The following is a 17,378-nucleotide window of genomic DNA, read 5'->3' on the forward strand; positions in this document are numbered from 1 at the left end:
TTGAGCAACTGCGCTTCAGTGAGATAATAAGCTTTCGTGACTTTACGCTCGAACTTTGAGACAAATTGCGCAATTTCGGGGTCTCGTTTCATATTCGTCCAAACGCACTCCTTCATTCGGATAACGGTATATCCCAATTTTTCCAAATACTCCGTGTTTTGTTTGGTGAGCTCACGCCTCTCGGCGTTCTCTTTATCAGGGAAGCAGCTCCTACAAGCGTGGTAATAGCACCCATCGTACTGAAAGATGAGTTTACCGGCGCTCCCGTCGATAAATAGGCGTTTATTTCCGATTCTCACTTGACTACCGTTCCAAGCGTGCTGAATTTTGATGTCACGAACGTGACTTTCGTATTCCAACCATTCACGCTCCGCATGAGTAGGCCAAACGCGCTGTTCATGGAATTTTTGCTTTTCCTCATCAAAAATCCACCTTATAGGATAACCCGTTGGCATATTTTGATTTATGCATCCCAAATACAAGGCATTTGCGTCATATCCTACTACTTTCTTGACGGTTTTAGCACTGTCACCGTAGCGAAGACTGCGTATTTTCGTTTCATCTGCCATAGCGTATCGTGACGTAATCTGTGACAAACCTCCTATCAAGTTGTTCAGAATCGTTTCGTGAAGGTCAGCATTGGCCTTATTCAGAAGAGTGATTTCATAGCAATCACGAAACATCAGTCTACTTGCTATATTCGGAAGGCTCACGTTACCCTTGAACATATCGATACCAAGCGTTTTGTAAAATTCGAAATTGTTATTCAGCGCAGTTAAGAAGCCAATGACGTCACCTTCGTTGTAATATCGGAGAAAATCACGGAATGTGGTCATACCCTCGCGTTCCCATACAGCGACGCATTCTGCGTATTGCTCTTCCGTTATATTCGAATTGCGGAACGCGTTGTAAAACGATTCATGACTCGGTAGCGACGTTTCGTCGAGGCGTTCGATGCTATCAGGATATTCGTTGGGGAAATAAAATTTTGCGTTCACCCCATCCCCGTACAGCTTCATGTAAGCATCCAAACTATAACCTGGACTCAGGAATAGCGAAATGTCCAGAAATTTTAATCTGTGCGTTGCGATTGTCAAATAGGCGCTGTTCCTTTTCAAAACGAAGAATCCGCTTTCCTTGTGCAAGGATTTGATTAAATATTTCTTGCATAAATTCAGATCGTAGCGCGAAGAATTGAAACCGATTATGGGTATCTGATCAAGCCACGTATGAAAGCGATGTGAAATATTATCCAAATAGGATCTTCTATTGGTAGGATCGATCAATTTCCGTTCTTCAATCAAATTCTCAAGTTCGATTATTTCGCTAGCGTAAGATTCTCGCATTTCGGCTGAGGCGAGTTCCTGTACGCGATAAATTTCCCCAATCATTTCATCGACCAACGTCTGCGGGCAACCCTCGGATATGAAAGTTTTAGTTTCATTCGTTACGTTATTTGATAAGGATACGGAGACGGGGACGTGCCGATTAACGTATTCCACTTTTGCAGAATTAGCTCTGAGCTCATCCTTCACGAGCATGGATTCAAAGTCAACACATACGGTACGGGAAGAATCTCTTTTGTTCCTCAACGAAAATGCCTTCGGATTCCAATTGTTCGAATACGGTGGGTTTCGGTCGATATACGCCGCTAGCATATTTCCGAGTCTGGGACGTTGTGCATTTTTGTTTTATATGCTGCATCATATTGTCCTTAGTCTTGAAGAAAAACTTGCACAATTCACAAAAGAATGTCTCGGAATAATTTTCGATATTTGTAATCAGGCAAGAATGACCACTTTCCATGTGTATATGAACCACTGGTCCATCCGCTTCAGACTGTCGCAATAAAAATGGTTGATGATCGCGTTTTTCGTAAACAAGTATCTTTACGTGAAAACATTCCTCGACTTTGCTTAGTTCATCGAGTGGTACACCATCATCTATAGGGATACGATATCGTTCACGGAATTGAGATGCCAATAGTGCGACGTGCTTCTCGTCTCGTTTTTTCTTGATGAAATGGGATAAGCGTCGAAAGAGGCATAGCGAATCGTTAATCGGTCCTCCTTGTCTATTTCGAATGAACGCTCTAATATGACGACATTTTGTTACCTCCTTAGATATCGATGCGGTGGGGCAGCCCAATAAAACTCGTGGCATTTCGTACAAGAAAAATTGGATATGTAATATAGCAACGCAGTAAAACTTAGTGTCCGGTCTTGCTTGTCTCGCCTGCTCGTAAGCAGCTGATAAATCGATTTCGTTGATAAAACGATCAAAGTCCTCCCGTGAAAGTATAAGTGTCGGTAGATCCAAAACAGCATGGGTTGATTGAGGATGAAAATAGCTATGTCTTTCCGTCTCTCGATTATACAGCAGGAAACCATATGCATAGTTCACTTTGAATTGACGCAATCTTCTCGGGTATATCGATGACATGCGTGCATGAATATCATTCATACCTCTCCCGATCAGACGTACATTGATCGCCTCTCTTGCACCCCTTGCAACCCTCCTGCTGTTAATCCATTCGGAATCGATAATCGAGTTGGAGTGCGATTGCAAAACCTCTGTTGCGTCGTTATCAAAACCGAGCGATTCATCGATGATGAAGCTAGCATCTTCCTCGTAGCGTCTTCGACGAGCCATATATTTTTAAGTATATTCTGCAAAAATACACATTCACAAATTTATTCCATATTTCAAACGCAATTTACACTTGAAAGCTTCATAAAGAAATAGAAATTTGATATTTTCTAAGTTACGCAGTTCATTGGCATCGGGACCAAATTTATCGATATCTTTAAGCACATTTTTTGCAATAACGAGAAAATCTTTTTGCCATTCCCCATATCCTTCCAATGAGACCATTTTTCGCCAAGTAGCAACTCTCTTGATATCATCATCAATAAAACCTTCAAAGGTAGCGGTCGTGGCGTCTCGCGTACGTCTTGTGTCTCCGGAACCGTATTGTTGTAACAACATATTTAGATCTTTACCACAATTAAAAGGTTCCATATTAATCTGAGAAAACAAATCAAATATACCAGTCATTGTACTGTCGTTTGATCTCATCGAATTTGATGTAAAATTCACGTGCATGCACACTGCCTCATCAATAATTGTCACGTCAACATCACTAGCCTCGTCCTCTTTACTCTTTTCAGCTGCAATCGTAACTTCGATCAATTCTACCTCAACATCGGAATCGAAAACACCAATCGGTAATGTATCTGCTTGATTATCAGGAATCATAGTTGTTCATTTGCTAACTACGTCGCTTGCATTCTCTATTGTCGACATCCTTTTTGTGGTATAGTTTAGTTCGGATTCGAGCCTCTTTTATATAGTGAACCACATGCGCTTGACATGCGGAGAGCGCGTGATTGTACTCGTGGCATTCTTACTAGCATTCTAATTAATGATAACACGTACCAGGAACGGATATGAGCTACGTGTCCTTTTCTGTGAGCGGGCGACGTTCTAATTTCCGTGATACGACCTCGGGGCCTATCATTCGATCGGTACCAAGCACATATTCCAATGGTGCATAGGTCAATATCTATATAAAGCATACTGATCATGAGAGTATATCAATTCGGATAGCAATGTCGAACATTGATCAAAGCGATTCGCTACCTAAGCGTAGTGTGGATCCTACAAATTACGCTACATTCAACTGCGCTTGCATCGGTACCACAAGTAGCATAGAAATACGCGAAGATGAAACTCGGACGGGTCCCATTGAACAGAACCAAGCTATGATAAATTACAGAGGGGAACAGATTTATGAATGCTATGCGAAGCATAGAGATGTAACTGTCTCCCCGTTGAATGATCCCGTTTTCTATAACATGATACGCTATGCTCGTAGACTAAGCACATTTATGCGGTGGCCGGATAATATCAATACCTCCGGAGCCGAGCTCGCAGACTGCGGATTGTTCTATTTGGGCTATAAAGATCATTTAAAGTGTTTCTCGTGTGGCGGGCTGTTTCAAAATTGGTTGCCGTGCGATGACCCCTGGCTCGAGCATGCAAAGTTTTATCCTTCGTGTCCTTTTCTTATAAAGCGCAAGGGGTTGCCATATATTCGTAATGTCTGTTATGCGACACCTAATATAAGAAGAGGCTCGACTAAATTTGATGGCGAGGTGGAATTGCGTGATGACTGTTGTACTTATGTTTGATATTTCTTTTCAAAGAATGAGTCTAGCAATCCGTGGAGATACTATTCTGCCCCAGGGGCCCTATAGAAAAGACTTGTATCTTTTTAATGACATCACAAAATTACGTATCGAAGCCTCGAATGGAGCAGAATTGACCTCGGATCAACTCTTTGTACATTCCACAAGCGGGACCATTCAGAAATATCGAGCCACTCTGAAGCATGAAGGAGGTTTGGTCGTTACGTATACTCGAGACGGGATCGAACATTATCAACCTCTGAATCCGGCTGACGAATTCGTCATCTATTCGCCCAGTGTAGTTGTTCCTAATCCCGACCTTCCGCTCGTGTCGTATATACTACAAGCCAGTGATCGATACATCAAACAAAACGGTCAGATCGAACGCGAGAACTCGGATCGCAGCGTCGGATGGCAGCAAAGCGGTGTACCTCGAAACATCAACCGATCTGGAGGATTTCAACACGCGAATCGACGCAATGACGATCAACGATATCATTGACATGCTCTTTTTTGAAATAAAATGAACTCCTACACTATACAATGCTATTTCAATGAGACCGAGTAAAGTGTTAGGAGACAAGAAAAGCGCTGAATCGTATGAAATGAGGTGACTACAGGGTTCGAACCTACAACCTAGATCAAGATAGTTGGCTGATTCCTCTGTGATGACGTTATGAATGACGCGAGAATTCATATTCTCAAAAACAGCTCAGTACGCATAATCATGATGATATAGCAATGGGCGTTATATAGGCGGACGATGGGGCAATGGGCGTGGCTGATGATGTGGCAATGGGCGGATGATGTGGCAATGGGTGTGCTATAGGTGTGGCAGGTGACGTGGCAATGGGCGTCCTGTAGGCGTGGCAATGGGGGTCATATAGGCGTGGCAATTAGGGCGACGTGGCGAAATTTGATTGGGCGGCGCCAATTTCAGGTACCCTCACTACTAACGTCACGGGGACTTTGGATATTGGTTGAAATTAGATGACAAGGGTGCGATAGTTCGATGGCAGACAAAGGTTGAAAAAATGCAAATAATAACAGATGGAAATACTACCTTCTTTTGTTGACAGGCTTCTGCCATATCTCTGAAGTCATTCTTCTCCTCAACATAAAACATTGCATGGATATTGAACACAACGGATACTTGCCCCCCGCACTTCAACATTCTGCTATTTTCATCAGCGTATGTCTTGCCGTTCACGGCAATATCCAGACGTTCGTCCTTAAATGAGAAAGAGAGATGTTAATCGATGTCAATAGAAAGTACGAAATCATTACTGAAACAGTAGCCCTAAGGCAGTGCTTTTCAATCTGTGTGACGGTTCGCACTTGTGCGAATGAAAAAAATTGCAGTGCGAATGAGGAAGGTGGTGCGAATGGTGAGAATGACAAACCCGAATGAGTGCGAATGAAAATCGTGAATAATTGTTAAGTTTTTTTGTCGTGGAATAATTCAAATAAACCTAATAGGAAATGCAAGGGCAGTGTAACGGTTGCAATTGAGACGCAATTATAAAAATTTGTTCAACTTTCGACGTACAACTAATAGTAGCTCTCACAACCGTAGCGAATTCATATCTTCGCATTATAATTATTACGTAACCAAAAGTCTGGTTGGAAAGCTGGTGTAGTGGCGTACATACAGTATATCAGCCCATCTGAGCCTGCGACAGGCTGGGAAAATGACGTCAAATTGATTTCCTGCTTTCTTTCGCTAAACAATCATCATATTTTCGTAATAACTGTTCGATTAGCGCGAGGCACGAGGATAGTTGTAAATACCATCATTACAGACCAGTGTTGGGATGACTCGAGTCATGACTTGACTCGAGTCAGACTCGTGTGACTTTTTTCGTGTGACTTGACTTGACTCGAGTCACTTTGCAAAAAGGACTTGACTTGACTTGACTCGGCGCTCCAAAAATCTGGATTGACTCGTGACTCGGAGCAAAATTTTCGAGTCAATTTCAAGTCATCAAGTAAACGGTGTCGATTATATGACTGTGTCTTGTGCATGTTCGGAATATTCACGATACGCCAGTGTCATTTGTGAGAGCAACCAGTCATTGATTGATTGTAAGTTTCACTTATCCTCCATTGTTACATCACAAATAAACTGACCGCAAACGAAATGATCACAGCTTGCGTTTTCGTTACAGTAGTATCTCAGTAGATTAAATCTAGTAGCAAGAGCAACGTACCGCTGTTCATTGGACGGCCCTGTCCTTACATTGCACAGCGCTCACCTTTACCAACTCTCTTGTATAATTTAAATCGAACGAATGTAGTTTATGCGTTTATACTCTCACGGATGTGTAGATAGTTAGTGGATTGTACGACATCATTTTCTTCAACTTCTCGAGGCTTCGTATTCGACCCTCTATTTTGGCTGATACTAACAGAATACAGCTTGTAGTTCAGAGTCGTCAAACTCAACTGACGTCGCGGGTCGGATTCGAATAGTCAGATCACTCGCGGGCCGCACCAGTCAAATGATTCCAAAATATTACCAACTCTTAACACAATATATGCACTTTTTCGCATTCTCAGTATCGGGTGTCAGTGTCAGCGATTTGCTTCAGACGATGACTAGAAACCACATCTCCGCTGTCGGGTGGTTATAATGTGACCTATGAACATACTCGACATTTGCTATCTTGGAGGAATATGTTTTAGAAGTATTTCTTACTACAAATTCGACAAATGTGCTTGATAAAATACACCCATTTTTCAATCTATACTTAGAATTGCTTCGCGGGCCGGGTGAAATCATTTGGCCGGCCTTATGTTTGACACCCCTGATGTAGCTATACTGTTACTGTCGTATTTTATTAGCAGTTATACGTGTGCGTGAGCGATACAACGCATTGTTACATGTATATTTAACTTATATATTCGTTATTTGATTGATGATAAATGGCCAATAAATCTGCCTACATCACAGCTAGCAAAATGTAATGACTGTAAATGATCAGATGATCAGTCATACTTCGAAAATTCAATTTGACTTGAATTGTGACTTGACTCGTGACTTGACTTGACTTGACTCGAGTCACCTCCAAAAAACTAGTGACTTGACTCGAGTCACCTTCAAAAATCGATTGACTTGACTTGACTCGAGTCAAAATGTGCAATGACTCGAGATGACTCGTGACTCGAAGGTAGTGACTTGATCCCAACACTGTTACAGACTCACATTTGCAGTTACTGTAACGCAGTAATGCAGTTACTTATAACCCCTTCAAGGTTTATTGAAGTATGGACCGCAAAGGGTATAATTTTGGGTCGACACAATGCCAGAGCAATCTGGTATTATGTAAGTAATATTTGTTGATTTTTAGCCCTATGAGACACATTCGTTTCGAGACCAACCACTTCTGCATCGGGGCACATGAAAACGTTAAGTTTTGGCCAAGGAACCGCTTATAAAACACGCAAGCTGCGACAATATCTTGGCCAAAGAAGGACCGATGCTGGATGGCCAAACCTTTCGACATGGATATGCTCCGTTGTCGGTACGGAATAGTCCCGTTCTGGCAATTTGAGTAGACAGTAGTTACAGTAGTACCACTGCGACAAGCAGAGGAATTTAAGTCACCATAATTTCAAATCGCATGCGTCAGACATGTGTTGTAGAGCTATGTTGGGTATATAATTATGGTGTGCGCGTTCTGTATGTCATACATGTCCGTAAAATCTTAGCATAGTACAGTAATATTAAAAATGATTTCCTTTTTATGTGTGAGGCTCGGGTCGCGAGATGCCACAAAATCTCAGACTATGGTGGTAGTCTAAAAAGCTGCTTTACCGTTATTAAACTGTTATGAATTCTGAAGTTAAATTGAGCTAGCGAGCAGAACACACAGTATCGTGAGATTATTTGCTCTTCTCATATAGGCTATACTCGCGAGAAAGAAAAATGGGAGATTGAAAAAAATCTGAACACAAGTTGGAGCAACGTATCATAAGATAGTGAGCTCTAATGTGCTTACTCTAGGGTTTCCATACGTCCGGAATTTCCCGGACATGTCCGGAATTTCACCGTTTAAACTGCGACCGGCGGGAATTTCTGAAGTATGCCTAAATGTCCGGAATTTTGAAGGTTTGAAGTAAGCTCAAAATATTTTCTTAAATCAGCATAAACAAAATTATTTCGGGGCAGATTTATGCTACATGAAATTTTTCTTCGCGCTCCGCGCGATTTAGTATAATATATATATTGATTTCAATATGGGAGACTATACGAACCTCGCAAAAACTGCAATAAAAAATAAATAAAAATAACTTTCATTTACAAAAGGAAGTCTAATTGTAATCGCAATTACGAGATAACGATTATTCATAGAGTCGGTTTACGCCGTTTGGATGCTTTATTCAAAGATAGTAGTTCTAAACCTGAGGGTAGTTTGCCTTTATTCTGGAGTTCGCGAAGATGTTTAAACGTAATCAGCTTCCAAAATAGGCCGTGAGTAAGCAGGCCGTGAGTAAGTTTTGGCAAATGTACGCCCTTTAATTAGTAATAAGCTCATCAAATTTTGAGCTGGGCCACGGAACATTTTCAAATTTGAAATGGAGTCGCGACCATAAAAGGTTGGAAACCACCCGATGAGCGGTGTTTTACATAGCTCGGTGGTGCAGTGCGCACCGGCATTAGGCTGATAAATAATCTTATCGGTGTGACATGAACATGACTTAGCGATGTACAATTACGCTCCTTGCGTTTTCTTAGTCATCCTCCTCCACCAGCTTACTGCTCACTCTGATCATGTGAACGGAGAGAGGATCAAAATTATATAGTAGTATATTGAAGAAGCAATATTGACATAATTCATTCAAATCATTTAATGAGCAGATGCATATAGTAAGACCCCGAAAGTTGCACCGATAACCCTACGGTGGGTCCTAGAGCAGTGTTTATTGGGGCGGGAGGGGTCTGAAAAATGTGACTTCGGTGCTGGTTATATACAACTTATAGCACACAACCACATACTCCTGAACCGGATCGTGACCACCTCTAGTCGATAGACAAATCTTTGCTGGTATGACGTCATATTGATAACAATGTGCTCAAACCTCATTTTGAAATCCGCTAGTGGATATAGGACTGCAGAACCGATTTTAAGACGTGGTCATCCAAGCAATAGTAGACGTTCTTGTACGAAACCCAACAACTTATTTGGGCCGAGAAGGGTGTTAGTGAAATATAGTTGAAATCAAAACGAGCGAAAATAAATTGCCTTTTTAATGAGACACTTGATAGCTTAAGCTACATAGTAACCAATTTGTTTCACATATGAACAAAATGTTGCTAATTATCTTCCTCTTCTTATTGTACAACTGTTTTCGGTTAGTTTGTGCGAATGAAATTTATTTCACAAAAAAAATACGATTTGAGCTCAAAAAGGTTGAAAAGCACTGCTCTAACGCATTAAAATAACCATTGAACCGACTATCGGATTCGATGCTCAGTGAAATGATAAGAAAATATCAAAGTAATTGAAAACATTTCGACTATAAAATCAAGAATCTAACCTGATAGTTTTTCATGGAAGCTTCAATCAACGACCAATCGATAGTTTGTTCCGCTGTGCGATCAAGCAATATCTTGGTTATCTGAACGAAATTTTCCTTTCATGAAACATGATGTCGTAATCATGACGATGATCCATTGTAATGGTTCCCCTTATATTTACAGTAGGCTGCAAAAGCTATCCATTCAAAACATTTCGTTTTCCGTAATGCATCAACCCCGTCGCTTTGATTGGCATCAGTAGTGTATATGATCGCTCGTGAGCGGCTAATTTTTGCATGGGGTAGTATAGGGCCCGCTGGTGACCTGCCGCGAAACTCGTGTTGGTGACCCCACCCTTTTGACCCCCCCTTCCGATGGTGACCTGCCATGTGTTCTTATGGGATCTCTGGTGACTCCACCCTTTCAGGTATAGGGCTCGCTCATGACCTGCCGTGAAAACTCGTGTTTGTGACTCCACCCTTTTCGAGTCCCTATCGCTGATGACCTGCCGTATCGTCCGTGATACCACTCTTTCAGGTATACGTTGTGTCGATGACCTGTCTGATAACGTTACGGGTATAGGGATCTCTGGTGAAGTGGTGTTGAATATCAAGTATAGTAAACAGTGACGCCATTACTTAGTATGTATATTCAAAAATATTATATATGACCGATTTGAGCTATTCCCAACGTTTACGGCGAGTGCGACTTCAATATATCGTTATTCTTATGGGTGCGGCGATGATTCGTACTTTCGGGCATAGACCGCGGTGGCATGTTAACGTAGTTGATATAGACGCGACATGATAACGTTACAGATATAGGGATCGCTCACACGAAGACGTCGTAGTTCAGGCATGACAAATGACCGATCGTGTTCTAAGTCTTTTCTCACTTTTGATTGCTACATAACCTGAATAATACTTTCAGATCGGATTATTCGCACCTTCCATACCGATGTCTCGCACCTACAGAATAGTCTGCTGTTCACAGTCTCGACTTCACCGCGATAGTGCAATTTTCGCACCGCGATCAGTAGAACAACACCGCGCTAACCCAGTTGTCGAATCACATCTTGTGAATGGAAATATTGTATTACAGGGTACAAATAAGCAAACTATTCTTTCAATTCGACAAGTCTAGTTAACTAATCGATTTTCAATCTGCCGACACAGTTTTTAACACGAGTGAGTTGATATTTCTTCCCGGGTACGAGCGAGGCTTTGGTCCATTGATCCAACACCACCTCTCCGGTATCGTCTTTTAATGTAAAACTGTATAATTTCAACTCCTTTCCGGTGCCAGAATTGACCATCTTCTCCTCTCGAGAAACACAAGTAGCGGCGATCGATACGTATTCATCTTTATTCCCGTATACCGATTCACAGGTCAGTAATGGATATTCTTCAGTCGTATGTCTCGATTTTCCATGCGGGGTTACTGACGAAACCCGACCCAGTAATACAGTCGGTTTGCCAGTAAATTTATCAATTTGGACCCAACCGGATTTGACCATGAGTTTTTTTCGTTTGGAGAATGCTTTCTCAATGTTCCCGAACAATTCACGATTGAAACACGTGAAAGATATCTCTTCATTATTACCGTCGATGGATATACCTTTGAGATATTGACTAACGCCGCCTCTTTTGGGTGATGAAACGAATTTGACGCCGACGTGAAAATTTGAAACAGCTCCGACTTGCATACTGTTGACGCTGTTCGATGCCATATCGTTTGGAAAAGTGAGAGTCATCAGCAAATCAATCGTCATTTATAGAATTAACCGCGTGGTATTAAGTGAGTTAACAGTCTTTGTATAACACTGATAATCCGCGCGAATAGACTTGGTTTGAAGTAGGCTTTACACGAATTCTGTAGGAAATTACACCATTCACAAGTTACAAATGACACAAATGAATTTTCTTCTTACCCAGTCACTTATCAATGTACTGTAGTGAGTATTCAAGATGTCTGTTGTTAAATCTCTGTACACCGCGATGGTATGAATGTCGCTTTTCATCGCCGCAATGCTTATGACACTCAAAACACCATTCCAATCGACGCCGTATGATCGAATCGAGTTAACCAACGCGGTAAAATCGCACTTTCGAACACGGTTCACGTTTTGTCCATGTACATAGAAATCTAGTACTCTGTGGATGAATTTTTCCATTTCGTTCAAGGCGGAAGTTGTTAAGTTATGATAGTACAGAAGATAATTCTCAATAATAGCGCTAGTTGCCATAACAGATGTCTGTAACAATAACTGCGAAGAGAACCACAATAAGGTGTGAAACGCCGCGCAGTATCGAGAGGGAAAGGATTGTTACATAATAGAAATAAAAAGCGAGTCACCTAAGCGCGTGAAAATGAATCCTATAAATGGATATCGCTGCGTGTCGTACTTTATTGATCTGGACATCATCCGCGGGTTGCAACAGTTAGATTGAGCTATAGAGAACGACGTATTTGGCGAGCTGAGTATATTCAAGAGCGAGTCGACGGTTAACTACTTAATAGGTAAGTTATTCGGTACGAATACTTTGATTTTTGAATATAATTTGTTATTCGATTATCCTACAGACACAACAAGCGTGGAATTGAAGAATTGTATTGGTGAGTTATTACTGTTCAGAATGATAGGAGCATGATGTAACGATTTTGTTGTTGAACAGACAGAGCAAACTCAAGGATTAATAACAACACGCAAGTCTACAGGTAAGTTATCTGTTATATTACTATGTTAGCGACATAGTTTGACGTGTTACTTGTTTAGTATAAAGACCCAAGGAAGATACCGCCAAAGAAACCGCCTTGTAAGTAACGCTGGTTTAATATTCGAAAGTGTTGAATTTGACCCTGTGTTATCGCTTCTACAGATGAGTCGACGACGTAGAAATCGCGTTCGCGAGGAGGAAGACACACCAACAGAGACAGGCGACCAATATCAAGAAATTGTATCCCAGAACTGGCAAGCTATAAAATCATATGTAGTGACTCAGAGTCGGCGCGTGTATAATATCCGAGTCATCGATCGTGAGCTACCAGACGTTTTCCGCGATATCCAAGCGATATTTTTCTCAGAGTCGACCCGGTTCAAAGTGAATTTCACGTATGGAATCATTTTACATAACATCGAGGCTGGGAGATTTCGGTATTTTCATGCGTCGGCGAATATCGATAGTGTATTAGAAGTCCCAGTGGGGATTACATCACTAGCTGAATTCGATGAATTTGTCGAATCTATAAGGTTGGAAACGGCACTAGATGTGTTACAAGACTCTCGACCAGATACAAAATACAGGGCGGTCTGTCTGGCTAATGTACAGTTTTACGTATACCCCACTGATGGTTTGTTGATTGGTTGAGCTGATATCGAAATACCGCCAGGACTTGCACAATCAAGATGTGTCACACCGTGTCTTTTCATGATCTCAATCACTTTCATAGTGACCCAAGAAAATAATCCTGTCATTGAATTTTATTGAGATGTACTTGTATATATTGTGTGTGGTGTTATTGGGATTTATTTGTACATTTTGATTGTTTAATATGATTTTTGTATTGTTTGTTAATGTATCATTTGTTTTCCAGGTGGATAACATTATTTCATATCTCAAGTCGGTTATGTCATTAGATCTAAATAGTTTACATATGGAGATTACATTGACGCCGGGATTAAGGGTTTAATGAGTAAGTTATTCGGTACGAGTACTTTGATTTATGAATATAATTTGTTATTTGTTTATCCTACAGACAAAACAAACATCGAAATTTAAACAAAGAATTGCAGAGGTGAGTTATTACTGTTCAGAACTAGCGAGTGTGATGTAATGATTTTTTTTTGTTTGTTGTTGAACAGACGGAGCGAACTCGAGGTTCGAGTTGGATACACAAGTCTACTGGTAAGTTATCTGTTATAACACAATTCAGCGGATATAGTTTGATGTGTTGGTTGTTTATTAAGCATAAAGAATCAAGGAAGACGCCGAAAAAAGAAAATAGATTGTAAGTAAGGCTAGTTTGATGCTCCCTATGTGCTGAATTTGACCGCGTGTTATCAATTTTACAGATGAGTCGACGCCTGTGGAATCACGAGGATGAGAATGTGCTGTCAGAGATCGACAACCAACAGCAACAAATTACATCTCAGAACTGGCAAGCGGTGAAATCGTATGTAGTAAACAGTAGCCACGAACACAATACTATCGTCATCAATCGTAAGCGGTCGGATGTTTTCCATGATACACAATCGGTCTGTCTGATCAACCCGCAGTTATATGTATATCCTACCGATGGCGTGTTGATTGGTTGTGGTGGTATTAAACTACCGACATGGCTTACAAAATCGAAATGTATCATGACATTTACACGTCGAAAAAATGGTACGAGACTCAAGGTCAATCTGTGTGCTTTTCGCTGTATAGGTCACTCGATAGGTAAAGACACCAAAGCAATGGCCCAACAATTCACTTCAGCATATGGTGTAAATGTAGAATCTGGTGTGACTCTTGACATGTTGGACGATATTGAGGATTTGTTTAATGTCGCCATCTTCGTGTACACCAAAACCGAGGGTAAAGCTAGCGCTCTCCGACGTAGTACGTTTGAAGGGAAACCTGTGTACTTACATTTAGAAAATCGACATTTCTGTTTAATTACTGATATGAGGCGATATATGGAGAGCTATCGATGTGATGTTTGTCAAAGATTTTTTAATTTACAGTACGAATTGACCAGACACAAATGCGCAACGGGTCCTGTTGAAGTGTTTCCGGGTGACGTTTATAGCGCTCCTCTGAATATTTTTGAAAAACTCGATCTAGAAGGGGTGTTTGTTCCTAACCAGCTTCGTTATTTCAAATACCGTATCGCGTTCGACATAGAGAGCATGTTTGAGAAGTGTGATATTCCAGATTCCTTCAAAACTTCATGGGAGTGCAAACATATTCCCGTTTCTGTTAGTATCTCTTCTAATGTGGAAGGGTTCTTGGAACCGTATGTAATTGTCTCGAACGGCGACCCAAACGACTTGTGTGCGGAAATGGTTGATCATTTTCATGATATTCAAAGTGAGTCATTCAGGTTGTTACAGATGGAATATCAACACTACTTGGACATGCTCGAATGAAATGAAAACGCGCGATCCCGCCGATAGAAAAATACCTCTCGAACGTTTGCAAGAGGAGTTTATGCGCTATTTAAAACAAATCCCTGTTGTGTCGTTCAATGGCGGTCGGTATGACATGAACTGTCTCAAAGAGTACTTGATCGGTTTACTCGTTGATGAAAATCTGAATGTATTGAAACGAGGTAACAACTTCCTCTCTTTGACAACCAAAAGACTAAAATTTTTGGATATTGTGAATTTTTCGGCACCTGGTTTCTCGTACGATGCTTATTTGAAAGCCTTCAAATGTAGCGCCGCTAAAGGTCATTTTCCGTATGAGTTTCTGACTAGCTTAAAAAAGTTGGATTATCCGAGTCTACCCAGCCACAGCGACTTTTACAGCTCGCTAAAAGGTCGTAATATATCCACAACTGAATATGAAAACTGTTTGAAGGTTTGGAATGATAACAAAATGTCCACTTTACGTGATTATCTCAAATGGTACAACGCAATCGATACTCATTACTTCATTGAGGGGTTAGAAAAACAATTCCAATCTTTCAAAAGTCGATTCAGTGTGGATATATTCAAAGAAGCTGTCTCCCTACCCGGGGTTGTATCGAGGCATCTTTTCAATAGCATTCCGCGTGATTTCACCTTGTTCAATGATAAACACCAGGATCTGGTTTCGCTATTCAGAGACAATTTAGTGGGTGGGCCGTCGGTCATTTTCCATCGATATCAAAAACAGGGTGAAACTCGAATCAAAGAATTTTTTTATAAGGAAAACGCTCAGATTACCCAACATGTAACAGGGTTGGACAGCAATTCGTTATACCTTTTTGCCTTGAGTGAACCTAGTCCAACTGGTTTCCCGGTACATTGGCAACCACTCGATGCTGAGTGTACAAAATTCAAATCTGTCAAGACCGCGCCGAAATGGGGGGAGACGGCAGCTCAATGGCTAAACAGGTATTCGTATATTAATAATATACATGTCCACCATGCTTTTAATGGACCTGAAATCCGCGTAGGAGCCCGTAATTATCCTGCTGATGGGTTTTATCGTAATTCCGCTGGTCAAGGGGTAATCTTGTCTTTTCTTGGGTGCTATTTTCATGCACATTTGTGCAGATTTGGCTGTGATGATTTGGAACGTCGAGAACGGACTAAACGTGTTCATGATTATTACAAAAGCCTCAATTACCAAGTCATATGTAAATGGGAATGCGCTGGCGCACAGAGAAGCAGGAAAACCCTGATATTGTGCGATATCTTAACGGAATTCAACCACAATTGACTCGAACCAAGTCTGTCACCGCGCATAAATTGATGGAGATGTAATGACCGGTACTTTCTTTGAATGTTTATCAGTCGATATTTTTACGCCAACGCATTTGCAAAGGAAGTTTGTTGAACTATGTCCGATATTCAAAAATACGATGGTGTCTCGCGAACATTTGACAGGTCACATGAAACAGTTCGCCATTGATCATAAATTACTCACCAAACCCACGCGCATGTTGGTTGCTTCATACTGGGGTAAAAAAAATCTTGTTGACCTCTGACTTGACCAAGTGGTATGTAGAGCACGGGTTGATTATATCCAAAATTCATGAGGCTGTCGAATTCACAAAAAAGACCTGTTTTGGCAACTTTGCGAAAAATGTCTCAGGCTGTCGACGAGCTGGGGACCGCGACCCTAACCTGGAGATTATTGCCCTGACACAAAAATTAGCCGGAAATAGTAGCTATGGCCGCGTCTTAATGAACCCGCGTAAATTCAAACGTACCTCCTACTGCGATAAAAGTGAATTGGGCGCCAACGTGAAGGATCGTTTTTTCGTGAAACATGACGAATTGCACGCTGATCTATTTGAAATAACGAAGCGACTTAAAACGATCAAGTGGGGTAACTGTATTCAAGTAGGATTCTGGGTTCATAACAATGCTAAGCTCAAGATGTTGTCCTTTTTTTATGACTGCTTGTGTAAATATTTCCGTGACGAGTGCTTCATGCTATTAATGATGGACACAGACTCCCTCTATCTCTCGCACTCAGCCTCATTCGACGATATTCTTATCCCCGAGAAAAGAGATGAATTTTATCTTGAATACGAGAACTGGTTTCCACGCTATTTTTGCGATGAGCACCGAACTGAGTTTTTGACTGATCCGGTTTCTTTTGACCGATCATGACAGTGTTGCAAAGACACGTATGCGTATTACCTTCGTCAACCGGGTTTCATGAAAGTGGAGTCCGAAGGTGGTACATCTTTCTGTGGTCTCCAATCCAAAAATTACTTTTGCGATGGACCAAAGAAAAAATTAGCTTCCAAAGGCCTCCAGAAAGCCAATCAAATCGATTTCAAAACTTTTCTGGGTGTCTTGACATCTAAGGAAGCTAAGGGGGGAGTGAACAAAGGGTTTCGGTGTAGAGATGGGGGTGTCTATACGTACAAACAACAGCGTAAAACATTTTCCTATTTCTATGCCAAACGCCGAGTGCTCGAGGATGGTGTGTCAACCCTACCATTAAATGTGTAATTGGATATTT

The 17,378-nt window shown here is 41.2% G+C and overlaps 1 protein-coding gene across 2 annotated transcripts in view; it reads right to left on the bottom strand.

Annotated features, from left to right (window-relative positions):
- LOC145446953 (uncharacterized) overlaps nucleotides 1-17,378 on the bottom strand; it is an 83,231-nt gene that overhangs the window by 36,375 nt on the left and 29,478 nt on the right. Inside the window, exons 2-3 of one of the 2 annotated variants that reach the window (XM_080325355.1) lie at nucleotides 9,732-9,812; nucleotides 5,254-5,421 (exon numbers count right to left, since the gene is read on the bottom strand). In XM_080325355.1, the coding sequence (XP_080181481.1) occupies nucleotides 5,254-5,421; nucleotides 9,732-9,746 (183 nt within the window). In that variant the 5' untranslated portion in view covers nucleotides 9,747-9,812. Of the gene's footprint in view, nucleotides 1-5,253; nucleotides 5,422-9,731; nucleotides 9,963-17,378 lie in introns of those variants that run through there. The other variant, XM_080325354.1, reaches the window with a different exon arrangement.

This window comes from Botryllus schlosseri, chromosome 9 (genome assembly GCF_051294905.1).
Source record: "Botryllus schlosseri isolate E-star chromosome 9, Bs_hap1, whole genome shotgun sequence".
NCBI classification, from domain to species: domain Eukaryota; kingdom Metazoa; phylum Chordata; class Ascidiacea; order Stolidobranchia; family Styelidae; genus Botryllus; species Botryllus schlosseri.